Source organism: Mustela nigripes, chromosome 1 (assembly GCF_022355385.1).
Source record: "Mustela nigripes isolate SB6536 chromosome 1, MUSNIG.SB6536, whole genome shotgun sequence".
NCBI classification, from domain to species: Eukaryota; Metazoa; Chordata; class Mammalia; order Carnivora; family Mustelidae; genus Mustela; species Mustela nigripes.
The window spans coordinates 9,974,317-10,000,483 of NC_081557.1; the positions used below are offsets into that span (position 1 = coordinate 9,974,317).

The 26,167-nt window shown below is 57.0% G+C and overlaps 1 protein-coding gene across 2 annotated transcripts; it reads left to right on the forward strand.

Annotated features, from left to right (window-relative positions):
- The first annotated feature begins 867 nt into the window (after nt 1–867).
- VWCE (von Willebrand factor C and EGF domains) lies at nt 868–25,830 on the forward strand. 2 transcript variants are annotated; one of them, XM_059404602.1, is made up of 20 exons: nt 868–1,017; nt 3,252–3,346; nt 3,451–3,540; nt 3,855–3,983; nt 6,722–6,838; nt 8,912–9,028; nt 9,965–10,093; nt 10,842–11,263; nt 11,346–11,439; nt 12,883–12,965; nt 14,465–14,552; nt 16,221–16,306; nt 17,636–17,753; nt 18,279–18,364; nt 19,593–19,689; nt 20,751–20,833; nt 21,924–22,014; nt 22,097–22,179; nt 22,455–22,545; nt 24,825–25,830. In XM_059404602.1, exons 1-20 carry the CDS (start codon nt 908–910, stop codon nt 25,427–25,429), a joined length of 2,814 nt encoding a protein of 937 aa, XP_059260585.1. In that variant the 5' UTR covers nt 868–907; the 3' UTR covers nt 25,430–25,830. The 2 variants fall into 2 exon arrangements, with proteins under 2 accessions (XP_059260585.1, XP_059260593.1); XM_059404610.1 differs by having other exon boundaries at nt 18,279–18,344; nt 19,597–19,689.
- Nucleotides 25,831–26,167: the final 337 nt, after the last annotated feature.

The window sequence follows — 26,167 nt, forward strand, 5'->3', positions numbered from 1 at the left end:
AATGTAGATACTCAAAACTGGCTTGGGATGCCTTTTGCCAAGTAGTGAGTTTCTTATCCCTGGAAGTGTTTAAGCAAAAGCTTGACTCACTGGATCTGGGTGCCTAGGGAGGCTTTCTACACCAGGCAGAGAGAGGGGTCGTCCTTCCCGCTTCCTCCCACTGGATGATCCCGGGTTTTCCTCCATCACCTGCTCACCATTTCCCCGCCTACCTGGCTCTGATTCTGACCTGGGGCAGCTGCAGAAGGGGGCGAAGAGGAGCCTCTGGATTCCCGACTAGCTAGTGGCCCTGGCCAGGGAGCAGGTGGATCCACTGACCGGCACACCCAGGGCTAGTGTGCAGACTGCTGGCAGGCAGGGAGTCAGAACTGGCGAGCCGCGAAATGACCCCGCGTCCCACCTTCTCGGGACAACACTGGCAACTCCAGCTCCACCGAGACGAGCAATGATCCGGGCGCACAGCCTGCAGCGCCAGCCTTCCTCCGAGTGTCTCTTTCTTCCCCGGGCCTCAGTCTGACGCCCACAGCCCTTCGCAGAAAGCCGACTCCCAAACCCCGGCGGAGGTGTGGGCCGAGGCTAAAACCCCGCCCCCAGGGGTCCCTGATCTTTGCCCTCGCGCTGGGCTCCGCGCCTCCCCAAGAGGCCACCAGCCGGCGGACGGCTCTGCCTTTTGTGTGTTTCGCTCCGAGGTGCCAGAGACCACCCCCCGCCCCCCAGCCGTCCGGCGCGTCCCCCCGGCCCCTCCTCTCGGAGTCCCCCAGCCCCCCCTGCTCGGCTCCGCGTGCCAGCTCGGGGCTCGCTGGTTCGCTCCCTGCGGCGCCAGGAGGAGGGGCGAGGGCCGGCAGCCCCCTCCCCCGCGCGCGGCGCCGGAGCCCAGCCGAGCCGGGGGGACCCGCCGCCGCCGGTCATGTGGGCCGGACTGCTCCTCCGGGCCGCCTGCGTCGCGCTTCTCCTGCTGGGGGCCCCGGCTCGCAGCTACACCGGGAGGAAGCCGCCCGGGCATTTCGCCGCCGAGAGGTAAGCGCCTCTCGCCCCTCCCCTGTCCCGCCGCAGGGGCGCTCCCCCCCGTGGGGCAGAGGGGCTCCGGGGAGCCGCTGGCAGCCGCGGGTCTGAGCGCCCCTCCAGGGTGCTGTCCGCGCGCGCGAGCGCAGCCCAGGGGGTCCGGACAAAGAGACAGCAGCCTGTGCTCTGGGCGGGAGCCAGTCCTGCGCCCCTGGCGGGGGCTGCCCTACCAGGACCGGTGGTGGGGGGGATGGAGAACCAGGCGCTGGGTGAGCCCCTGAGTGTGCCCTGGGGCGCGGACCCCTGGCGAGGGCAGCCCGGGACGTGCCACCGGGTCTCCGGAGCGGCTGGCCGTCGCTGGGGCTGGGGGCTTCCCCCCAAGTCCAGGCTGCACGCACGCCGTGGACCTTGGAACCGCCGGGTTCTCCAATGGGTTACGTTTCGGTTTCTGCCTGTGTGCGCGCGCGGGCGGGGGTGGCGTGTTTGCCCCTTTGCTCTCTCAATTGATGCCACCCTCCCCTCTAGTCTCCTCCCGGCGGAGGTAGGGCCGCCGCGGGCCGAGCGCGCGTGTGTGCGTGATGCTCCGAGCGAGGGAACACGGTGTCAGCGGGCGGCCTGGCCCGCGGCCACGACCTCAGGGGGCGCGCAGGGGGGCGGCCCCGCTCGCACGTGTGTTCTGCCGCCACCGCCAGTTCCTGCCCGGATGGGCCCGGCTCCGTGGCGCTCCGGAGCCTTCCCGCCACCTGTCTCCCCATCACCGCCCGTCCGAAGAGGCTCCTTGGGGCCGAGCTGAGGGGGCGACAACACCGGCCTCCGGGGCATCCTTCCGTCTGCCGCTACGAGGGCACCCCAGTCCCTTTCAGGGCCCCGTCCGAGGAGCAGGAGCTACCGGCTCCTCTTTCCCAGGCTGCTGCCCTGATCGCTCTGGCCAGGGCCGCCAGTGCCAGCTTGGCCAGCACCTCCCACCCCCCAGGGCCCCGCTTCTTTGCTTCTGCTATGATGACTTCAGAGAAGGACACGTCTCTTTGAGGCTCCGAGCACAGTTTGTGCTGCCTTGTGCCCGCAGTTCTCCCTCCCAGCTGCTCTCCCTGCGTGCAGTGAGTCTGTCTTTGCCGCCCTGTCACCCCCGTGCCTGCTGCCGCGCCTGGACCTGGGGGGTACCCTGTAGACCACCTGACCGGCAGAACATTCCGAGCAGGGGGAGAGCACAGTCCGGGAGGGTTTTCTTGTCCCTCTCCCGTGGTGCAAGGATTCGCAGTTAAAACCGGGCTGGACTCCATCACTCTGCCCAGCCCATCACAGGATGAGTTCCAGTCACCCTCCCTGACCCCTCTGGGGCGGTGCACCTGCTGCTCCCTCTGCCCAAAGCACGCTCTCCCTGCCTCCACTCTCACACCTTACCCCTACTCCTCTGGCTCGACTCCACCTAGATCCTGGCCTTCCAGGAAACCTCCCCTTCTCTGAACTCCAAAACCTGTCCCTGTATGGCACTGGTCACACTATTTTGTTATCACCCGGGTCTTTGCCCAGCGTCCCTTGAAGGTGGGAAAGTGGCCCGTTCCTGACCGTCCTGCCATACCTCATCCAGTGCTGGGCACCCCCGGCCCCACTATGAGATTTTACCTGGGGAATGACATTTCTGGCTCCCCTGGGACAGCCCTCTTCCTTCGTCCCTTCTGCTGGCTTCCTTTCTCAACCTTTCCCTCAACAGCTGTTTAGTGAGCACCTAACACATGCCAGGCATTGCTCTGGACATAGGGGAACACAAAAGATGGACCCAGGTCCTCAGAGAATGAGAGGGGAGACAGACAATGAACAAATCAACAAATTGATAAGTAATTTAATGTCCCAGGAAGCAAGTGTTAAGAAGAATAAAGCAAGTTAAGGGTGGATGAGATGGATCTCTTTGAAGGTGCAGGAGCAGAGAGAGACTGGGTAAAGGCGTACACTTATGGGTACACTTCTGAGGAAAAACCTTCCTGAATGAGGGAACTGCAAGTGCAAAGGCCCTGTGGCAGCCATGCCTAGGGCCCTTCCTCCATTTCCATCTCTCCCCCTCAGTGCTGAGGCCCCTCTGAAGTTTCCCCCCACCCCCCACTCCCCCAGTCACTCTGCTCTATGTTCATGTGGCAGGTCTCAAGAACTGTTTGTTGACTGACTTACTGACTGGCCAGGAGGCTTTCACTGCATGGCAGACCAATCCCTGGCTCAGAGCAGAAATGTGGAAAATGCTCTTTCCTCTCTCCTAGACGCCGGCTGGGCCCCCACGTCTGCCTCTCAGGCTTCGGGAGTGGCTGCTGCCCTGGCTGGGCCCCCTCCATGGGCAGTGGGCATTGCACCCTGCGTAAGTGCCTGTCCCCATGCCCCAGATACCCTCCCCAGCAGGGCACTCGCTCCCTGGGCTGGCCTAAGTAGGTCCCACTCCCTCACCTGCGTTTCTCCTCTCAGCGCTCTGCTCCTTTGGCTGCGGGAGTGGCATCTGCGTCGCTCCCAATGTCTGCTCCTGCCAGGATGGAGAGCAAGGAGCCACCTGCCCAGGTAACTGGGGGTGGGCCACGGCTATTGGGAAGAATTCTTCTGGTGCTGAGACTATGTGCCCGGCTCAGGGCTTTTGTCTTACTGAGAATATCGTCTTCCAGCAACCACCTTAGGGAGGCCTTCTCATCCCCATTTTACAGATGGGGAAACCGAGGCACAGAAGTTAGTGGCTTGCCCAGAGTTACCTGGCTAGTGAGTGGCCGAGCTGGATTTAAGCTTCAGCCTCTTGGCCTCCAGAGCCACCTTCCCAGCAGTTTATGAGCTGCCAGTACTGAGGCATGCTATGTGCTCATGGAGGGTGGTGCCTGTTCTAGAAGCCCACGGACCTTGTGGAGAGTACGGCTGTGACCTGTCCTGTAACCACGGCGGCTGTCAGGAGGTGGCCCGAGTGTGCCCTGTGGGCTTCTCCATGACGGAGACGGCTGTCGGCATCAGGTGTACGGGTGAGAGACTTGGGGGCCAGGTGGGTGGGAGTTCTGTCTCTTCCGTCCATCTGTCTGTCCTGCCAGGGCAGTCTCCAGAGAGATGCAGGCCAGGCTGAGTGAGACCAAGCTCTGGCTGGGGGTATGGGGCAGGGAGGCAGGCAAAACTAAGAAAAGGGTCCCTTCTGCTATGAGCCCCTCTTATGGGCCTACGGGCTAGGGACTGTGGTGACACGTGGTGGCTCGGTCCTGGCTGCTGTTGGTCCCTGCTTCTGAACAGGAGGAGGGGAGACAAGTCAGGATAACCATGGTCCCATGTAATGGGGCCATAACTGGCCAAGTGCCCAGAGCTGGGTCCACAGAGGGGCAGATAACCAGCACGGGAGGTGAGTTGACCCTGGAAGGTTCCCTTGGGCTCGTGATGTTTGAAAGATGAGGAAAGGCAGCCTCAATAACTACTCTGTAAAAGTGCTGTTTGTTGGTGAGTCTAAAATGTTCTAACAGGCAAAGTCTATCACCTTCCTCAGAGGCGGCCGCTGGGACCCATTTCTTGCGGGTCTTTCCAGAGAGCTGAAAGGAAGCCACTCCCCTGCCTTTTTTTTTTTTTTTTTGGAGTTTTGACTTTGTAAAAATAATGTTTCTTTCCTAAATATGAAAGTAAAAAATAACCTATTTTGGAACATTTGGAAAGTGAAAGAAGGGTAGAAGCTACAAACAAGCATGTCCCCAAAAAGTCCCTACCCAGGGGTATTTGTTACTAAAATGAAGTTGTTTCTTCTGCCCTGTTCCCTGGAGGTGTATGTGTTTGTAAGTGTGTGTACCTGTGTGTGTATGTATGTTAGTCGTGCATATCTGTGTGCCCTGTAAATGGGGCTCATGCCTTATACAGACTTTTCATTCTTTTTCTCACTTTTTATTTTTCTTTTTAAATTTTTATTCATTTATTTTTTGAAGATTATTTATTTATTTATTTAACAGAGAGAGAGAGAGATCACAAGTAGGCAGAGAGGCAGGCAGAGAGAGAGAGAGGGGGAAGCAGGCTCCCAGCTGAGCAGAGAGCCCGATGCAGGGCCCGATCCCAGGACCCTAGGATCATGACCCGAGCCAAGGGCAGAGGCTTTAACCCGCTGAACCACCCAGGTACCCCATTTTTATTTTTTTAAAATATTTTATTTATTCATTTGACAGAGAGAGACACAGCGAGAGAGGGAACACAAGCAGGGGGAGGGAGAGGGAGAAGCAGTCTTCCTGCTGAGCAGGGAGCCTGATATGGGGCTCGATCCCAAGACCCTGGGATCATGACGTGAGCCCAAGGCAGACACTTAACGACTGAACCATCCAGCTGCCCCTTTTTCTCACTTTTTATTGGGGTTGGGGAATAGTCCTCACAACAGAGGTTTTAGGGGCCGCGTCTGTGACTGCTGTGGCTCACCGTCCCTCACGGACGTCGTCGGCAGCTTCACTACTACCAGCTACGCCGCAGTAAAGAGGCTTCTCTTTATTGTTCCCAGAAGGAGAGCCACTGGGTCAAGGGTCTTGCTGAGGATTTTGGTGCTTGGGACTCATTGCAACATCCTCTTGAGGAAGGCTGAAGCAATTCCCCCCCCCCCCAGCACCCCTGCCGAATGTTTCCTGGGGAGCTCTTTCTGCACACACTTCTTGTTGCTGAAGCAAACGGAACTTGGAAAAGCCGTTGTTCTAATGTCAAAGCTAGGCCCCGGGCAGGGGGGATCTGGCCACCGCCACCAGGGGTCCCAGTGGGATGGGGTTAGTCAGGGTGGGCTTCCTAGAGGCGCTGGGTGTGGTCCCGAGGGGCCAGCTCTGGGGAGAGCAGGTAGGGAGAAAGGTGTCCAGCAGGCTTAGGGCCAAGGGTTGGGAGACCCGGAGGCAGACTGCAGTGGGCGGCACAGATCTTAAAGGTCCTTGAGAGGTTATCATGGTTCTTAGAGAAGGTAGGACACGAAGCCAGGGTGGGGAGTTCTGTCCCCTAGTGCCCCTCACCCCATAGGCCTCAACTTCCGAAAAGGACTGCTTGGATCCAGTCACCCCGCCCTGGGCAGCAGCTTCAGGACCTTCTGGGCTCTCTGCAGCCCTGCCTCCACCCATTGGTCTGGCCTCCCGCTGCTCCTGCAGGAACCTGAGCTCCTGCTAGTGCCAGCGCAACTGCGGGCTCTCTCCGCTCATGGCTCCCCTCCTCCTGATGCCTCCTGGTCCTCTGCCCACCTGTCCTCCAGGCGTTCCCCGGTGGGGCGTGTATCACCCGGGCGGGTGCCAACCTCGTGGGCTTGTGGCTCTTGATGTTATCAGACCCTAACCAGCTGGAGAGTCTGTGCCGCATCTCGGCCACATTTGTGTCCTCAGTGGCCTCCCTCTGGATCTGCTGCATACAGGTGGTGCTCAGTAAGGATTTAGTGGAACTGAATCAGCCTTCCTGCTCACTCCGCTCTGCCCTCTGAGCGTTGCCCTGCAGTGGGGCCGTTGGAAACGACTCTGTCTCAGCCATCCTCTGGTCTGAGCGGGTCACAGAGAAGGATCCTGGCCCTCAGCCTCTGCTCTCTGGTGGTTCCCTCTTGGCTGATGACTTTCCTGGGGGTGGCTGGTCTTTCTTCCTTGGGGAGGAAGAAAGGGGGTGGTGGTGCTTTCCACCTGCTGAGTAGGTAGGCTGTCTGAGGGGAAAGCATCCTCATGGGGTCCATTTTTCCCTCACACCCGACCACCATGCAGAGTGGTCCATGCAAGGATGTCTTCTCTCTTCTCAGACATCGATGAATGCCTAAGTGCCTCTTGCGAGGGCCAGTGCGTGAACACGGAAGGCGGGTTTGTGTGTGAGTGCGGGCCGGGCATGCAGCTGGCTGCCGACCGCCACAGCTGCCAAGGTGAGCGGCCTGGGGACAGGTAATGGCGATGCCGTTGCCCCTGTGGCGGGGCTCTGAGTCAAAGGCGTGGTGGCCCTGCCCAGCCCAGCCAGCATGGGCGCTCCACACCTTACCACATTTCCTGGTCCCCCAAGGGAGATCCTGTTAGTCATTCCTGCTTTAGTGATGGGGAAACTGAGGCTCACCCAAGGCCATCCCGGCAGGAAGCGCTGGACTCGGCTTGAATCCTGGCATGTCCAGCTCTGAGCTGGCTCTGCAGGGTAGAGGCACAGGGCTGGAGAGGCCGAGGGGAGGGCGGGGGGCAGGACCGAGGAGGCCCCCGAGGTGAGGGAGGGCCGTGGGAGAGGCACGCCTGCTGCAGTCCTGCACCCACCGCCCTCATTAGCTCCCTCGCCCCAGTGCTGTCCCAGCTGCCCCATCTGGTGGGGAGGGGCAGGAGGAGGTAAGGGTGGGGCAGGATGAGGGAGAGCTTCTAACATAATCATCCCTTCTTTGAAGATGCTCCTTACTTGTGGAAGGAAGCCTTTTCTCTTAAACCAGGCAGATAAAACAAAGGTCCCCCCTGAAAGTGTGGTATTATTTTCTATCATTTGCAATAGTCATAAACTGTAAAACAGGTTTTAAAAGTTGCTACTTCTAGACCCTCTTCACCACTCCTGGGCCCTGCTCTCCCTCGGGAATAACCCTGATGTCTTAGTCTGCTCGGGCTGCTGGAACAAAACCCCACGGACTGGGCCATTTACACAACAGAATTTATTCTTTTTATTCTCTGGGAAGCCCGAGTTCAAGGAGCCAGCCTGTTCGCTTTTGGGTGAGGGACCTTCCTGGCTTGCAGACGGTCTCTGTGCTGTGTTCTCACAGGGACAGAGAGCTGATAAGCACACTGCTCCCATCATGAAGGAGCCCCTTCAAGACCTCAGCTAAACCCAATCACTGCCCGAAGACCCCACCTCCAAATCCCATCACACCAGGGATTAGAACTTGAACATGTGCTTCTGGGGGAACACAGCTCCCCCTAGCACCTGGCTATTGCTCTGATGCATGCCCTCCCCGCCTGTCCCCACAACATGTACACATACCCACACACACCCACACACCCATACACACTCACAGAGGTAGGCTGAGTGGCAAACAGGTGCAGAGCTGGATTCTGGCCTCATGCTAAACACCTTATGTGCATTTTCTCATTTCTTTCTCAGACTGATGCTGTGAGGCTGGTACTGTTTATTTCCATTTTCCTGATAGAAACACTGAGGCTTAAAGAAATTGAGTAATTTGCCCAAGACCATGTTAGACCTGGGATTTGCGCCTCTGGTTGGCTGTTTTCTCAGCGATCTGTCTGGAAGATCTCTCCAGATCAGTGTGAATGGGCCCGCGTTGCTCCTTTTAAGTGCTGCCTGGGGCTCTGCCTTGTGACTCTCCCACAGTGGACTAACTCTTCTCTTATTGATGGACACATACATTATTTCCAGTGTTTCACAATTTCAAACAGTGGCATGGGGAAGCTTTGACAGAGGAGGCGCTATAGAAACTGAGTTTTGAGGTATGCGTAGGAGTTTTCCCCCAGACACGATGGACAGGGATCCCAGGCAAACAAAAGAACGTGGGCAAAGAGGGAGGCCCACAAGAACATGGTGCATTTGGAAGGTGCCAGAACAAAGGTGAGGGACAGGGAAGGAAGTGGGCAAGGCCACCCACGGCTTGTGAGCTGTGATGTGGCATCGGTGCCCATCGGAGCAGAGAGTGGCCCGGGTGTTCGGTCAGAATATCCTGGACGCTTTGTAGCAGAAGGCTTGGGAGGAGCACAGGGAGACGCACCAGGCTGTCGCTCTTCTCAAACCAGAGACAAAGGTGGCCCAGGCTGGGGTAGGACAGTGAGGATGGAGAGAAGAGGGCTGGCCCAGGGAGGATTTTGTTGATAGGCTGAATGTGGGTAGTGAGAAAGAGGGTGAGGAGGGTCTCCCACGGCCCTGAATGGGGGAGGGGATGGCAAGAAGAGAGGAAGGGGGGAGCACCCCCAGTTCTGACACTCCATGGGGTAATGAGCGGCAGCCTTGCCCTGGTCCCTTGCAGACACTGACGAATGCCTCGGGACCCCCTGTCAGCAGAGATGCAAAAACAGCATAGGCAGCTACAGGTGTTCCTGCAGACCTGGCTTCCATCTCCATGGCAACCGGCACTCCTGTGTAGGTAAGGTGGGGGGGGCCTGTTGTCTTCATACTTAGGCTGCCCATCAGGAGGTTGGGCAGAGCGAGCCCAGGGACTGGGAAAGGCCAGGGGTCCGGACCTCCTGGCCGCCTGGAGCCTGGAAGCCCTTGAGCCTTGGGTCAGCCAGAGCCTGCCCTTCCCTGGGTTTGGCGTGGCTCCTCATGGAAGACCCTGTCTTGGACTTTTCCTGGCCACATGCCACTTTCATCCTGTTACGTTTCTCTTCCACCCCTCTCCCAGATACATCCCAAGGATTCCTCTCTGCTCACCCATTTTCTTGGCTGCCTTTGCTCCCCTTGGTAAATAAAGCATGTTATGTCTTGGTTCCTCTGGTGTAGAAGGAGACCCCTGTTTTCTTAGCCCATTAGCAGAAATTTCCAGAAAGGGATTGATTGGCATGTTTGGCTTAAGCTTGGCTCATGGGTTGAAGGTGGGGGCCCTTGGGCCTGAAAACAGACCTTGTTCTGGCGGACTTTGGTGTTTGTCCCGAAGACTACCTTGAGCTGGGCAGTGATGTTTGAGACTCTTTTTCAGGGGGCCACACCATCCCCTACCACACTTGGGAGGCTGGAAGTTTTGAAGATGAGATTCCCGGGGGAACCATCCCCACCAGCCAGTATCCCCACCAGCCAGGGCATAACCATTGCTGCCTAGGGGGGCAGGGGGTGGGGGTAGGGTGGAAATGAGTCATCAGTGGGTCCATTAAATGCCAAGGAGATGTATGAACTTTCCAAGGGGACTAGCAGCAGATTTCAGCCCTACTCCTAGACGTCTGAGTCACGTCCCAGATCCTGAGGCAGGGATAGAGCCCATAAGAACATGGCAAGGAGACTGCCCCTGCCTTCTGGGCTCAGGGATGCAGGAACAAGGGGTCGTCGCCCCAAGAAGGCAGCTGTTGGCAGCGAGGCTCTCCTACAGATGTAAACGAGTGTCGGAGGCCGCTGGAGAGGCGAGTCTGTCACCACTCCTGCCATAACACCGTGGGCAGCTTCCTGTGCACATGCCGACCTGGCTTCAGGCTCCGAGCTGACCGCGTGTCCTGTGAAGGTGAGCCACCAGCCCCGCAGTCCCGGACCCAGGCCCCGCCCCCATGCCAGGCCCCGCCCCACCCCAGGCCCCGCCCCCCACCCTCAGGGCTTCGGCCCTTCTTCCTTTTCCACCCATTCATTTCCAGTTCATCTTGTTATTTCCAACTCCTCACGTGCTTTCTCATCCATTCGTCCTCCCTTGCCATCTTACTGTTTCCCTAACCCTTTTGTTTTCTTGCAAATGGTAACGGGGAAAGACAAATGCTAGAGGAACCCGCGACAGGAGTCCCCGGAACCTGAGCTCCCAGGACACTTTGGACAAGGTGGCGTCAGCTCACGCTGCCATGCTTCAGCAGTGTGCCTATAAACACGCGTATAAGGTCATCTGAATAGGGAGCACACTCATTTCTAGTGCACCGCGAGCTTTCCCCAGGCTGTGCCTCCAACCGGAGCCTCAGCATCCCCTCCGGGGAAGCCACATCTGGGAGGGGGAGCCGGGGAACCAGTCCCAACTTGTCACTTGGGCCTGCTCCTGTGGTGCTTTTCCATCCACCTGTGTGATCGTCACCGCAGCCCCTGTGGTCTTGGGTTGAACTGGTGGTGTTAGATCACCAGTTATGCTGATGAAGAAACTGGATATCCGGAGATATCCAGTGACTGTTGGTGGAGGAGCTGCCTTCAAGCCTCATACCTACCCCCCCCCCCCCAATCCATCCGCCTCCTGCTTCCCGATGCCTCCCTCAGGAGACCCTTTGCTTGCGTTTCAGCCTTCCCGAAAGCCGTGCTCGCCCCATCGGCCATCCTGCAGCCTCTGCAGCCGCCGCCCAAGATGCTCCTGCTGCTCCCAGAGGCCGGCCGGCCTGCTCTCTCCCCCGGACACAGTCCTCCTTCCGGGGCCCCAGGGCCCCCAGCTGGGGTCAGGACCACCAGTCTGCCTTCTCCCACCCCTGTACTACCCACATCCTTGCCGTCTGTCCCAACTCGGCTGGTGGCTACCCCCATGCCTCGTGCCTCCCTCTTGGGGACCCTTGGACCTCCCTTACAACCACAGGAGGGGTCCCCGTCCTTGCCCAGGGCCCCAGCAGCCACACAGGTGGCGCCAGGGTCCTCTGCCTGCTGGCACCTGGGAGCCACGTATGACTCAGGGAGCCGCTGGACAGAGCCTGGGTGTTCCCAGTGCTGGTGCCAGGTAGGTGGGAGGGATCCTGGGGGCTGCCTGGGTCTGGTGTCCGGGGCCTTGGGATGGCTGGAACTCCTGCTTCTGCTTCCAGAATGGGGAGGTGACCTGTGAAAAGGTGACATGTGAAGCTGCTTGTTCCCACCCGGTTCCCTCCAAAGATGGGGGATGCTGCCCGTCGTGTACAGGTGGGAGCTGGTCTGGGGAAGGCTGTGAGTTCCCCACATGGTCCTACTCCTTCCCTTCCCCAGTCCGTCTGCAGCTGAAAGGCTGTTCTCCAACTTCGGGGAACAGTAGAATCACTAGAAGGGTAATTACTGGGTCTCATCCCCCAGAGCTTCTTATTCATCAGGCGTGGGTTGGGTCTGGGAATCTGCGTTTCTAACAAGATCCCGGCTGATGCTGGTGTTGCTGGTCCAGGAGCCACACTTTGAGAACCACGGGTCTATGCTGTGGTATCCCTCGGGGAGAACTTTTCATCTTCTGGGGATCCTTTCTGAGCTTCATCCTTTCTTACATTCAGTGAGTTCCCCCAACTCTACCCAGCGGCCCCCTCCCCTGCCCCAACTCCCCTCCTGTAGCCAGAGGAGTAATCTTTTGCAAGTTCTGTCCACTTTCCAGTTTACTTCCATAATCTGCTTACAGTTTTTCATTCACTTCCCCTTGCTGTTAGGATACAGACCCTAAATCTTCACAGGTCCTTCCACAGAGCTTCTCACAACTCACTCTGCATGCGGATCCCCAGGATCTTCTGAAAACCCAGCTTCTCATTCCGTAGATCTGGGGAGGGGCCTGAACTCTGGCCATAAGATGCTGGGGCTGCGGCCTGGGGATCAGCAGTGAAGACATCTTCTGAAGGGTTAGAATGAGAAACAGACTTAGTGGCTTCTTTTTTTTTATTTATTTAAAAAAAAATTTTTTTTTTAAAGATTTTATTTATTTATTTGACAGAGACAGAGATCACAAGCAGGCAGAGAGCCAGGCAGAGAGAGAAGGGGAAGCAGGCTCCCTTCCTGGGCTCGATCCCAGGACACTGAGATCATGACCCCAGCTGAAGGCAGTGGCTTAATCCACTGAGCCACCCAGGTGCCCCCAGACTTAGTGGCTTCTTAATGATAATCGTGACCTTTTGCCATGTTCCTACTGTATACTGAGCTCTGAATGTGAACGGCTGGGCACCTTCCATGTGAGGCTGTGGGTCCATCCAAAGCCCCCGCAGGGCATGTGGTGGTATTCCCATTTTACAGTAAAGACAACCGAATCCATGAAGGTTAAGTGACATATCCAAGGTCACTCAGGTTAACTGAATGGACAGACCAGGTTTTTGAACCCGGGGCTGCCTGGCTGCCTTTCCTGCCGTATGGGAATAAAATGCCATGTTCTCAGTACAGTTCGGGGTTTATAGACCTAGATGGAACCCTCCTGGGCCATCTTCTGTGGGTGTCTTCTGCTTACTTCTCCAGGGGTCCTAGGACCACACAGTCCTGGGTACCTAGATCTGCCGCTCCTCGGGCATCCTGGCCGGTAAGAGAAGGTTCCAGGGACATTACGCCTGGAAAAGTAATGAGACCTCAAGCTTCCTCTGCTTTGAAGAGGTCTGATGCCTCCACTCCTGTTTGTCTTTCAAAAAGGCTGTTTTCACAGTGGCGTCATCCGAGCCGAAGGGGACGTGTTTTCCCCTCCCGACGAGAACTGCACTGTCTGTGTCTGCCTGGTGAGCATCCCAGGAGCCCCAAAGCCTTGTGGCTGTTTTCCTAACCTTTGGGGGTTTTAGAGGAAGAGGGAAAGCTCCGATGTTGAAGGTGAGCTTGTCAAACGGAGGAAGAGTTCCCTCCCAGGTTGTGGATCTTGGTCGGAACCTGTCAAATTTAAAGGCGTGGGGGTCTGTGGAGTCCAGGAGCTTTCTGCTGAGCAGCGAAGAGCCAGCAGGCAAACAGGGTCCATCTGTCGAGGAAGCGGAGGGGATGGAACTCCCTTGGAAACTTCCCACCAGGGAGGCTGTTTTTCTCTCCAGGCAAAATATTTGCCAGCCCAATAAAGGCATCCACAGTTGGGAAGCGAAGCTTGAGTCTGGCGTCTTAGACCCCTCGGCCATCCTGACAGCCTAGGTATCCACACTTGGGAGGGAGGAAGCTTATTACCAGTTTGTTAAGAGTATTATTTTGCTGTAGGCCAATTCGCTTCTCAAGGAATAGTTATTAAGCACCTACTGTGTTCCGGACATGGCCAGGTGCTGTCCCATCAATTCCATTAGGAGCCCTCCGGGCCTACCAGGCTTGGGGCTTGGGCCTTTTCTTCTGTTGCCTTAGCTGTGGCTGCTGGTGGCTTGTCCGGGTCAGCTCTCCCGTCCCTGTTCTACTGATGACAAGACCAAGGCATGAGCTGGGATTTGAGCCGAGGTCTGTGTCCACAGCCTGGGCTCTGCCCACCACCCCTCACCGCCACCCTCTGACCTTCACTGCTCAGCTGGCGAGGGCAGTGGCCCCCGTGGAAGGCTGGGGAGGAGGAGTGGGGGGCAGGGCACGGAGACAGCCAGCGCCCCCCCTTTACCGAGCTTGCCCCCTGTGCCACGCACACACAGTGGCCAAGCCCCTCTGTGGATCATGTCATGGCACCAGTCCTCAGCAATCCCTGATGGAGGCGCCATTTCTGGCTCGTCTCGCAGATAGGGAAACTGAGGCTCAGGGAGCTGATGGACGTTGGTTAGCGTCCATCCTTAAGTGTCCAAAGTTACACGACTCGTTAGCGGGGGAGCAAACACAGCTTCTTAGCTCTGGCTGACTCCAGAGGCAGGTTTTCATTTTTTTGGTTTTGTTTTATTTTGCCTTAACTTCAAATTTTGAAATTTAGTTTTAAAGTTAATTCTTTGAATAGCCAAGATTTTACCTGGTTCAAAACTGGGATGCACAGGAAGGTGTTTCTGGTGGCGTAACCACCGCTTGCCGCTTCCCGGCATCCTTGCAAAGCTCCTGTTGCCGTGGGAGGATGTCCTCGGCGTGCGGCGGTAAACGCCAGGACCTGGGTCCCTGCACACTGTCCTTGCTGTCACCGTGGTGGCATTCAGAGGTCTTGGATGATTTCCTTTAAGGGGTTTTGGTGTTGGACAGGGGACCCAAGGGGTTGCGTGAAATACGGGACAAACCGAGGGGCTGTAGGGCCTGGTTCTCCTCTTGCCCTCTGCCCCCCACCCAGCACCATCTCTCCCCCACTCAGGCCGGAAATGTGTCCTGCATCTCCCCCGAGTGTCCTCCCGGCCCCTGTCAGAGCCCCCTGAAGTCAGATTGCTGTACTTGTGTTCCAGGTCAGTGAATCTTTGGGCTGGGGGTGGGGTTAGTTTTTTGTGTGTTTTGGGGGGAAGGATGAGTGGAGCAGAGGGCGGTGATTGGTTTTTGCTTTGGAAACTCAAATCAAGGGCAGCATTTTAAAGTATCAGTTTAACTGAGCACCTACTACGTGTGCTGTAGTTTGGACGCTAGATCGGGCTTCCTGCTCAGGCGGCCCCTGCCCCTGGAGGTGCCTTCAAGACCGCCAGGAAGGGGTGTGAGGCCACCCTTGGCATGGCTTTGTCTTGAGACTGGGAAGGCGTCTCCCCTTCCCCACTAATGAGTTGGTCCTTTGTTAAAAATGTGGTTCTCTTTTCCTGGGATGACCTCATCATCCTCACGAATGTTCCCTGACAGCTCTGTGCTGTTGCTTGCCAGCACTTGATCTCATTGCATCCGTGTGGCTCAGCCTTGAGGGAGTACTATTCATAACCCTATTTCATAGATGACAAAACCGAGGCTCACCAAGGTCATCACTGCCCAGAGACCTACAACCAGTTAATAGAAGAAGAGAACTTGAAGTTGAGCCTACCTGATTGCAAAGCTGGTGTTAATTAAAAAAAATTTTTCTTATATTTTAAATATTATTTTTAGCTAAGACATTTTTGAGTAGGTAATATACTGCCTATGAAGTAGTAACCGCCAACAGCTCTTATCACCCCCATTCTACAGATGGGAAGACTGAGGCTTAGTGAAATTAAGGATGTTGCTCCACATCCCTCCCTAGTGAGTTGTGTAGCTGGGATTTGAATCCAGGGCAGACAGACTAAGCGGAGTGGGCCTGGGCCGGCTTGCGGGCTGTTTTATCAGTGCGGGGGTGCCTGGGTGGCTCAGTCCTTAAGTGTCTGCCTTCGACTCGGGTTATGATCCCAGTGTCCTGGGATTGAGCCCCGCATCAGGATCCCTGCTCAGTGGGAAGCCTGCTTTCTCTCTCCCACTCCCCCTGCTCATGTTCCTGTTCTTGCTGTCTTTCTCTCACTGTCAAATAAATAAATCAATCTTAAAAAAAAAAAAAAAAGAAGAAGAAGAAGAAGATTTCGGTGATTCCTCCTGGTCTCCAGGGGATGGCTTCGGTCTCGGACCTTGTCTTAGGTATCTGGGGCAGTCTCTTTTCCTTTCCTTTCCTTTTCTTTTCTTTCTTTCTTTTTTAAAAAGATTTTCTTCATTTATTTGACAGAAAGAGCAAAAGCAGGGGGGAACAGCAGGCAGAGGGAGGGGGAGAAACAGGCTCCCCAAGGAGCAGGGAGCCTGAAGCGGGGACTCGATCCCAGGACCCTGGGATCATGACCTGAGCTAAAGCCAGACTAACTGACTGAGCCACCCAGGCGCCCCTGGGACAGTCTCTTTTCATGTCTGCTTTTCTGTTACTCTGTAGTGATTCTGGGAGTCCCCTCCCTTTTTGTTTAAGCGTCTTAGTCTACATGTGGGTCTTAGTTTCATTCCTGCGTCAGTTTCCAAGCAGCCGTGTAGTTTCGGTGAGTGGGGGGTGCTTGGGAGGGAGTGGCTGGCTCCTTGAATGGGGCACACGCTGTGGACGTGTTGGGAGGATGTTAGCTTCCCCAGGGCCCCCCGACCCACCGTTCTGCTTTCTCTTTAGCTGCCCCAGCCCAAAGACCTTGAGCTGCCTCTCCCTTTCTCCCCCGCAGTGAGATGCTATTTCCACGGCCGGTGGTACGCAGACGGGGCTGTGTTCAGTGGGGGTGGTGACGAGTGTACCACCTGTGTCTGCCAGGTAGGTGGGTGCAGGAGACGGCTGGGTGCAGGGCTTCCCGAGCATGCCTCAACCCGGAGAAGAGGAGCTGCCGTGCGGCACAAGGGACACGGAGGAAGCAGAGACATTACGGGGACCTGCGTTCACCAAGGCCTTCCCACCGTCCCCTTGCTGTTCTCCCTTTAGCGGAGCTATTTATAGAGCACCTACTGTGTGTCTGGGACCATGCTGAGTGCTGAGGGCACAGCTAAACACAGGACAGCCCCGGTCCCTTCTTCGGGGGGCCCACAGCCTAGGTGGGCCACGGGCAGGTGGTGGCGAGGGTTCCTGACCAGAGGGGCAGGTTTCTTGGAGGGAGGGGAGCTAAGCCGAGATCTGCAGGGTGAGGGACTTACCAGAAGAGGAGCCAAGGCAGGGGTGCCTGGCAGGGGGCAAGAGCACACACCTGTTGTCAGGGCTTGAAGATGTCCCTTCTGGCAGTGTAGGATGTGGGCAACGAGTCAGGCAGGAGAAGAGACTGCAGACGGGGTGTGTGTGTGTGTGTGTGTGTGTGTGTGTGTGTGTGCGCTTGAGTTGGGGGTCTGAGAAGCAGGGCCCGGGGCGGGATTCTTGTGTAAGGGATTTTCCAAAGATTTGCAGGAGGAGCCAGCCAGGGAAGAGGGACCGGGGGCAGGGGAGGGTGGGGTGGGGAAGGAGCCAGGTGACCGTGGGGTCTCAGGCTGATCCCACGGGGAGCTCTGGAGTGAGTTGCATGACCAAGAAGGGTGTGGCCAGAGGCCAGGGAGCTGCACTTGTCTGTACTCTCTCTGCTTCCAGGGAGGGGAGTGGGGGCGGGGTGAAGGAACCATCCAGGTACCTGGAGGGCCTGTCCCCTGTCAGCCAAGGGCAGTACTTGGGGGAAGGAGTCTTGGGGAGGAGGGGGCCCCAGAGTCTCTGCCTCAGACTCAGTCGTGAGGGGCTTTGCCAGCCTGGAGGAGGGCTCTGGGCTCGGCAGAGCTGCTGATGGGTTCTAGGTGTGGAGCTGTGCGATCCCATTGGTGCACGAGAACTTTCTCTGGCTGCAGAGAGAGGGCAGACCGGAGTGAGAGCTGAAGTGAGGGCATGAGGGACTGGGGTGCAGCCGGGGCCAGCAGGGACCCCCATCCCAGCGGCCAGGACATCCCGGGACACGGTCCCAGCCTTCCCCGCCAACCTCCTGCGTCCCACCCCCACTCCTACTCCTTCTGCTCCACGAAGATTCTTTGTCACTTTTAGGAGGGTGACAGCAGCCTTCTAGGCTCCTCTTTAGCTTTCGGACGGCCCAGGGCTGGGGAGCTGCCCTCACAGCCTGTGCCCTTGGTTCTCTTCCAGAATGGGGAAGTGGAATGTTCCTTCACACCATGTCCAGAACTGGACTGCCCCCGAGAGGAGTGGTGGCTGGGCCCTGGACAGTGCTGTTTTACCTGCCGGGAACCCACGCCCATGACAGGTGCAACCCCCCGGCTCTGCTTGCTGGCGTTCTGCCCGACACGGGGCCCGGATGCCCTCCAAGAGGCAGGCTGCGTGGCCCCTGAGGAGATCGTGTGTGTGCGCGTGTGCATGTGCATGTGTTTCGGGAAGCGTGTCTATGTGTGAGTGTGCCCATGAGTGTGGGAGTGCCATCTGCGTGTGTTTGCCTCGGAGTGTGTGTGTTTGTGTGAGCGGGCCCGTGTGCGAGTGTGTGCATTTATGGGTTCGGAAGTTGGCATCTGTTTGCGTGAGCCTGTCTGTGTGGAACAGGCACGTGTTTGGAGGGAGCACCCCCAACCCCGGCGCCCAGCTGGGCCGGCAGCTGCAGGCGGCCCCTGGGCCCAGCAGGGGGCGGAATGGACACTCTGGGGGACTGTCTGTGCGGCATGAGTAAGCCCAGCGTCTGTCCTTGGGTGGGGGGCGCCCTGTAGGTTGGGCAGGCATTAGGGACCCTCCTCAGCACTTGTGCCCAACCGCGCTTTCTCCTTCGTTGTCCCCCGGCCAGGCTGCTCTCTCGATGACAACGGGGTTGAGTTTCCGATTGGACAGATCTGGTCTCCGGGTGACCCCTGTGAGTTATGCATCTGCCAGGTGAATGGCAACCTGCACGCCCTCAGCTGCTCCCCCAATTCCCGGCTGTCCCTGCCTCGCCCAGAGCAGAACCCCTTGGCCCTGACCGGGTCCTCCCTGCCGCTCTCGAAGCTGTCCCCCTCCTATGCCGGCACTTCCCATTTGTACAGAATGGGATGTGAGCCGCTGGTCCGGGAGCAGGACTTCCCTGGGGACGGATAACCGAAGGAGTGGGATCGCCTGAGGCTCCATGGTTCGGGTCTTCCCTGTGAAACTGCGGGGTTTCCTTCATGGACCTAAAGCTGTGACCTCAGCTCGGCCGAAGCGGGTCAGGAGATGGGTCTTAGAGTCGATGGGCCCAGAGGCAAACAGCTGCTTACCAAGGAACAGCCTGGTTTCCACTTGCTGTTTAAGCACTCGCTGACTTTCCTTTCTGCTTTAGAAGAGCTTTTAGTCCCTCAGAGTTTAGAGCTTTATCTCTCAAAACCAGGGTCATGCCCCCGGGGGGTGTCTGCTGGACGCACAAACTCTCTGGGCTGCTCAGACCTCTGCACTCAGAATCTGCATTTTAATCCCCTGGGTGACTGGTCTGGCCATTGGCATGTGAGAGGCACAGGCTTCACCGGTCTCCGATGCACGGTTTGTGAAAAACTTGGAAACATTTCATCAGAATTACAGTTGGGAGGAGGGCACATCCGCTCCCTCTCCCCTTTATGACTGACCCAGGGCCCTCATAGTATGAGAAAGCAACACAAAGACTTCATCAACATTCAGAGTCTTAGAGACAAAAAAAAAAAGGAAACCATATGTGGTGCTTTTGTCTTCTGAAATAGACATTTCCGGTGGAATAGTTTTCTATAAAAATAGGATTTTATTGTACTCCATAGGTTTGGGGTGAGCGAGGGTTCCAGGGAAAAGCTGAGAGAAGAATTTGGATGGGCCGGTGTTGAGCTTTGGCTGCCACTAGAGAGGGACAGGAAGCCACGGAGACCAGAGCCCCGCTCTGACCTGCTCTCTCCATACATAAGGAGGCTCTCGTGGAAGGCTCACACCCCCTTTCCCCAGTAGCCGGCCCTCTTTGTGGGGGACCTGCCACCCCCAGTGGCATCATGGTACCCTTTGGGCCAAGCCTCGGCCAGTGTGCAACACGGCCCTTTCTTGGGAGTGGGGGTGCTGGGAGGCGGGAGCAGGGCAGGGAGGCGGGGCCGAGGTTACAGGTGGGGTCTGGGTGAAGTTCTTCCTCCTTCAGGCAGACGGTTCGGTGAGCTGTAAGAGGACGGACTGTGTGGACTCTTGCCCTCACCCGATTCGGATCCCAGGACAGTGCTGCCCAGACTGTTCTGCAGGTAATTTCCTGCTGGCGGAGTTGGGGGGGTGGGTTGCAGCACAGCATCTCCAGCTCCCCTCGGCGGGGATCCCTGGTACTGCCCCCTGCTCCACACACATCTGGGCTCACCGTGCACCAGGCTCCTCCATGCAAAGCGTGGGCCCCACAGGCTTCATCCCCATAGCCCCACGGGGCATGTCCCATGGGGCAAGCCCACCGTACAGATGAGGAAGCTGGGTTTCAGAGACCTAAATCTGTCTGCCCAAGAACAGCCCTATCTGGGTGCTGGAAGCAGATACAGACATTCTCCGAGCTTCCAGCCTGGGTAGCCTGAGCTGAAGGCAGACACTGAATCGACTGAGCCACCCAGGTGCCCCTGCTTTATTTTTTTATACCAATGTTCCCCTTTTCCATGATTTTAAAAGTAACATTTTATTGAAGTACATGCCGCAAAAATAAAAACAACTAAAAAGGGCCCTTATCACTTTTATCCTCATGGTTTTGTTTTTCTGATCTCTTTCAATGAAGTATCTCTGTCTCTGTAGACCATAGGTTTGTAACATGTACCCGTATCTAACAAATAACATACTGATGTTCTAGAATATTCCCCTGATGTCCTATCACCTGCTTTCATTCTTCCCAGGATGTGATAAATGTCCTCAAGGTGGCAGCATTCAGATCAGACCTCAGCGGGCTTGGGGAAGCTGAGGGGAGAGGTGTGGGGGAATGTTCTGGAAGGTGGGGACTGGGTGAGTGGGTTGCTGGGGGGAGGAACAGAGAGGATGGCTGTAGTGCCTGGGCCAGTCCCTCTGGCCTGATCCTGCCCAAGAAATGCTCCTTTCCTTGGAGGTGGAGACACTCTGACCCCTCTGCTAAACCCAGTGCAAAGAAAACAAAAACAAAAACACCCAATCCAGACCTGTGTTTTGTCCCTTCCCTTAAACCCTGGGGATGACTGCGTGGGGAGGCAGTTGGCCTGACCTTTGTTACTCAGAAGACTCTCAGACCTTCGCCCTTGGCAGGAGCCTGGTCACCAGCCTCCTACCCAGAGGGCACTCACCCCTGCGCTCTCTCCGACAGGCTGTACCTACACAGGCAGAATCTTCTACAACAACCAGACCTTCCCGTCCGTGCTGGACCCGTGTCTGAGCTGCATCTGCCTGGTACGGCCCACCCGGCCCTGACCCCGGTCTATGGAACCTCCCCACAGGCTCACACCAGTTCCAGAACCTTGGACGCCCATCCAGAGCCCCGCACGGGGAAGGTCATTCTAGGTCACGGTGAAAGTTGACTCCCTCTAGCCCTACCCAGCGTCACTCTTTACCCAGGGCCAGAGAAATCTTTTTAAGCTTGCCCCATAAAAGTCCTCTGCTAAGGGGCATCTTGGGGGCCCCTTATAGTGTAATGTGGGAGTGTTCCCTGAGGGCTCGGGGGAGGGGCCCAAGCCCAGGGCTGAGACACCATCTTTAATAGATTCCCATTATGGTGCTCTTGCCGTGGGCCGGTCTGGCTCTCGGCTGTTTCCCTGCATGAGCTCAGTTAATCTTGGGGAGAATCCTATGAGGTAGGAGCCACCATGTCCTCCATCTGTGGGTCAGAAAAATGAGGCACAGAGAGACAAAGTCATCCTTCCCTCAAGATCCTACGGCCAGTCCTGCTAGTCGGCCGAAGTGCCAGGAGTCAAATCCTGCTGTTCTGAGTCTCTGCTCTGGGAGGCGCACTTGGCCTCTAAGCCAGACTGACTCTCAGTCTGAAAAAGCCTGTGGGACTATTTGTGTGATTCCGATTGGGAAAATGGCTGGGGGTGGGGCGGGGGACAGGTCTTGCTGCTTGTGCTGCAGGAAACGTTTGATGCAGGGGGAGCCCCTTTGCTGGCAGTGGGTGAGGACGCAGCGTGGAAAGGGACAGGGTCCGCGGGATCAGAGGACCTCAGGGCGAACATCTCGGCCTCTGAGTGGCCCTGTTCGTTCATGGGCTTTGTGGAGCTCCAGGCTTCTAGGTCCTTCTCTCTCCTTGGCTTTTGGTGCTCACCCTTCCTGGGTAATTCGTGGGTTTGTTCAGCTGGGGCCTGGTGACAGATGAGCTGCCTTGTGGGACTTGCCCTCTGTCAGGAAGACAGACTCTTGAGTGAATGAACCTGTTCCCGCACCATGGGGGCTCCGAAGGGTGCTTGGTGGCTCTGTGGCTCTCCTCCCAGAGGGTCCTGGCGGTGGCCCAGAACAAAGGGCCTCGTGTGTTTTCTGTGTTGCGCAGCTGGGCTCTGTGGCCTGCTCCCCCGTGGACTGCCCCATCACCTGCACCTACCCTTTCCACCCCGATGGGGAGTGCTGCCCCGTGTGCAGAGGTGAGTGGGGGAGTCACCGCCCCACGCCCAAGGCGCCTGGGAGGCCTCGGCTCTCACGGCCTGGTCTCCTCTGCCCCTGCAGATTGCAACTACGAGGGAAGGAAGGTGGTGAATGGCCAGGTGTTCACCTTGGATGATGAGCCCTGTACCCAGTGCACATGCCAGGTGAGCTGGGCCTGGGGACTGCTGCTTGCCTTTTGTCCCTTTGCAAAACACTGAGTCCCCTTAGTGCACAGAAGCCCATCTTTCTCTCGCTTCCCAACTTTAAATAACAGCCAGAATACCTTTGGATTCGATGATACCCTCCCTCTTTGTGGGTTCTTTAAAGCCTCCGTTCCAAGATATTTCTGTGGGTGGAAGAGGGCACTCTTCTGTGGGGGCACTGTTCTGGGAGGGGTGATGATCTGGGCTTCCTCATGTGTGTCCTTGTGCTTCCCCAGCTGGGAGAGGTGAGCTGTGAGAGGGTCCCCTGCCCACGGGCCTGCTCTGACCCCTCTGGGCCCCCCGGAGACTGCTGTTCCTCCTGCCCAGGTAAGCGGACCTCTGGGTCCTGAAGCTTCTCTACTGTCTTCCTGTACTTTGCTCTTCTTCCCAGAAACCTAGAACTTGTAAAGGGCTGGATGTGCAAAACCAAGGCTCAGAGAGGGAATGTATTTTGCCCAAGGTCACACAGCCAGCATGTGGTGAGGACACATGGTTGGGCCCTGTGGTTAGCAGGTGGAGTACTGGGTGGTGGGGCATTGGGAGCCCTGTGGGGCCTCCTGGGGCAGGACAGCATGTCACCAGAGAGGCGTCCTCACCTGATGGGGTCCTCGAGAAACAGGAAACTCATCATGATGTAGCTGGTTCCCCTTATTCCCACAAGCTCTGCACTGTGTGTCTTGAATTGAATTTTTCTGATTTAACATGTCCATAGAGTACCTTAAATGTGGCTATTTTATGCTTTTTTATTCTTTTTAAAGATTTTATTTATTTATCACAGAAATCACAAGCAGGCAGAGAGGCAGGCGGGAGTTGGGGGGGAGGCAGGCTCCCTGCCGAGCAGAGAGCCCAAGGCGCGGCTCGATCCCAGGACCCTGGGATCATGACCTGAGCCGAAGGCAGAGGCCTTAACCCACTGAGCCACCCAGGTGCCCCTTTATGCTTCTTTTTAAAAAAAGATTTTATTTATTTATTTGAGAGAGAGAGCACAAGCCGGGGGTGGTAGAGGGAGAAGCAGACTCCCTGCTGAGCCGGGAGCTTGATGTGGGACTCGATCCCAGGACCTTGGGATCATAACCTGAGCTGAAAGCAGACACTTAACCATCTGAGCTACCCAAGAACACCCTGCTTTATGTTTTTTAAATTTCCAGAAAGACAGTGAATTTTTCTACTGTTTTGTGGCCTGGATTTCCTCTTGGATAAAATACCTGTTTAACTCCTTTGGCCGTTTGAAGAGGATCCTCTCTATTTAGGGTCACTTTTGGGGTCCGTGGCTGGAGAATCGCAGCCCTCAGGACTGGTGGGGGCTGGAAGCCTCCTGAGCCCCTCCCGCCCTGTTGTTGAGAACCCTTGATTTGTAGATTTTGTTTCCTGAAACTGCCACACGCTTCTCAGCAAGCTGATGGTTATTCCCCCTGCTGTCCGGAGGCTAAGCATTCGCGAAGAAGCCAGGCTGCGTCCAGAGCATGTGACCTGTGTTCTCTCCTTTATTTGCTCCCAGGAATGTGGCTGCTGTGGTTTTATCTCCATTTTACAGATGGGCAAACGGAGGCCCAGAGAAGTTAGGTTTCTGTCTTAAGACTGCTCTCTAGTTGGTGGCGCTGGGCTCAAGCCCAGGTCTCCCTGATTCCTTCCCCAGTGCTCTGCTGCCTCCGGATGGGGAAACAGAGGCACAGGGAGGGGAGGTGCAGCGCTGGGCCCCTTCTCCTGGAACACACTGCTTCGGCTGTGTTTGCCTCGCACCTCTTCTTAACAAGAGCTCTGTATACGGAGAAACCACTTTTTGCGGCGGTAGAATGTGAATGGTTTCCTTTCGGTAATTAACAAAAGCCACAGTTTTCGTGAGCTATAAATCACGTACTGTTCCATTCACACACTCCGTGTACAAGCCAGGGCCTTCAGGCATGTTCAGAATTGGGGACCGTCCTCCAGGTGATTTTTAAAACATAATCATTCCTGGTTTTCTAGGCTTGACCGCATCTGTCTCCTCCTGATGGTACCTTTCTCCAACTTCTTGTGCTTCTTCCCCACCGGCTTCTCTTTGCCCATCCTCTTCCTTTGTTATTTCTCCTCCTGCATATCAAGCCATTATGATGTTCCCGGCTCCAGGCTGAGATTTAAAAAAATTTTTTTTCAACAGACTTGATTTTTTTTAGAGCAGCTTAAGGCTCCCCGCACAAGTGAGCAAAGGTGGGAGAGCCTCTCCTACTCTCAGCAGCTTGCACGCAATGGAACGTTGATTACGATCAGTGAGCCTCCTGCCCTGACACATGGTAGTCAGCCGAAGTCCCGGTTAACTGCGGGATGTGGGCTGGGATTTCCCACGCACCATTCACTGAGTCCTTAGAGTGGCCCTGTAAGTCATTAGGATGCCCATTCTATAGATGGGAACACGGAAGCCCAGTGGAGTTATGCGCCTCCTACAAGGTCACACAGCCAACGCCTGGTAGAGTGAGTTGGGTGGATTGCCTCCCTCTGCTCCTGGTTCCCTCTTGGTCTCGCCCTGGAGGCAGGGGCCACTGGTCCTCAGCAGCCATGAAAGGTCTCTGTCCCCGCTGTGGCTGTCTGGAGGAACCCCAGGGCATCTTGTTTCCTCCACCTCTCCCTAGATGCCCCAGAGAGGAAGTCCGCGGAGGTTGGCAAAGCAGCTCGGAGTCCCCGTGGAGATGCCGAGGCCCCGGTGAACTGTAGCTCCTGTCCAGGCCCCCCGGTGGTGTTGCCTCAGAAGCCAGTGCCCCATGTCCTCCAGCTCCTCAGAAGAACAAACCTGTCTTACGTGCAGACTTTACCCACGAGCCCCTCAGGAGCCCGGGCCTCGCCCTCAACCCCTTTGGGGCCTGAGGGTACATTCCCAGGGGAGCCCGTGGCCTCCCGGCCCTCACCAGGGCCTTCGATCCCTCCAGGAGCCTCCACTCTACCTCCAGCCTCTCCCGGGGCTCCTGGGCCTCCTCCTGTGACTCTAGAACCATCCGCCTCCACCTCTGGGGTCCAGACAGGGGCCAGAAGGTCTTCTTCACCGGCCATTCTCCTGACTGAAGCTTCAGCCCATTCCACGGTGGCCCCCAGCCCCTCGGAGAACCCGGCCACCCTCCTCAGGCCTCGCAGACCCTCTTCCATTGCCTCCAGACTCTCTGCGGTCCTCACAGCCACAGCCAGCTCCAGCCCCCAGTGGCCCGCTGCAGGGACCTCACGGGAGGAGGAGTCCACCGGGTAAGCAGGCCTCTAGGTCGGGGCCCTGCCTGGGAGATGCTGGACAGAGAAAAGGGCCAGTGGCCTTGGGTGCTGGCAGGGAGGCCCTGGGGCGAATGAGGCCACTGACCCCGGATGCTCACTTCTGACCTCCGGCTCCTGGAGGAATGGAAAGTCCCCAGGACCCCATGTAACCTCATCCCCAAGAAGCATTTGGAACGTCCCGTGAGAACAGCAATCGGTACTCTCCATGGTCAGTATCCTCCTTGGACAGCACTGCCGGCCTGTCTTTTGAGGACGGTCAGGGCTACTGAGCTCCCCGCTTTGGAAGAGAGGAGTCAGCGAAGACTCCTGAATTCCCCTGGGACTGGGCCACCAGCTGTCCCGTGTCCCTCCCTGAGGTTTCCTGATTAAAGCCTGTCTCAGTCCCCCACATGGCCCTGCTCACTCACTTCTCGCCTTTGGAAAGGTGTGGAAACGTCGCTCCAAGCCCACGGGTGCTAAACCAGCATCCCACCTCCACCCTCCAGCTCGGGAGAAAAACCAGCACCCAACTGGGGTGGCGTGGGTGGTGTCTTGTGGAAGCACCTGCTGCCTTTGACGATGGGGGGCTCCTCCAGTGAAAAGAGAAAGGATGGAGGAGGAAGCTCTGCGGGTTCGGTTCCCTGAAGGGGAGCCTCTCGGAGGTGGACCGGGAGTGCGCGGTTCCCCAGGGTACCCTCAGCAGGGGCACCGGCGCGCAGGCAGGCGGGCGGCGGCGGCG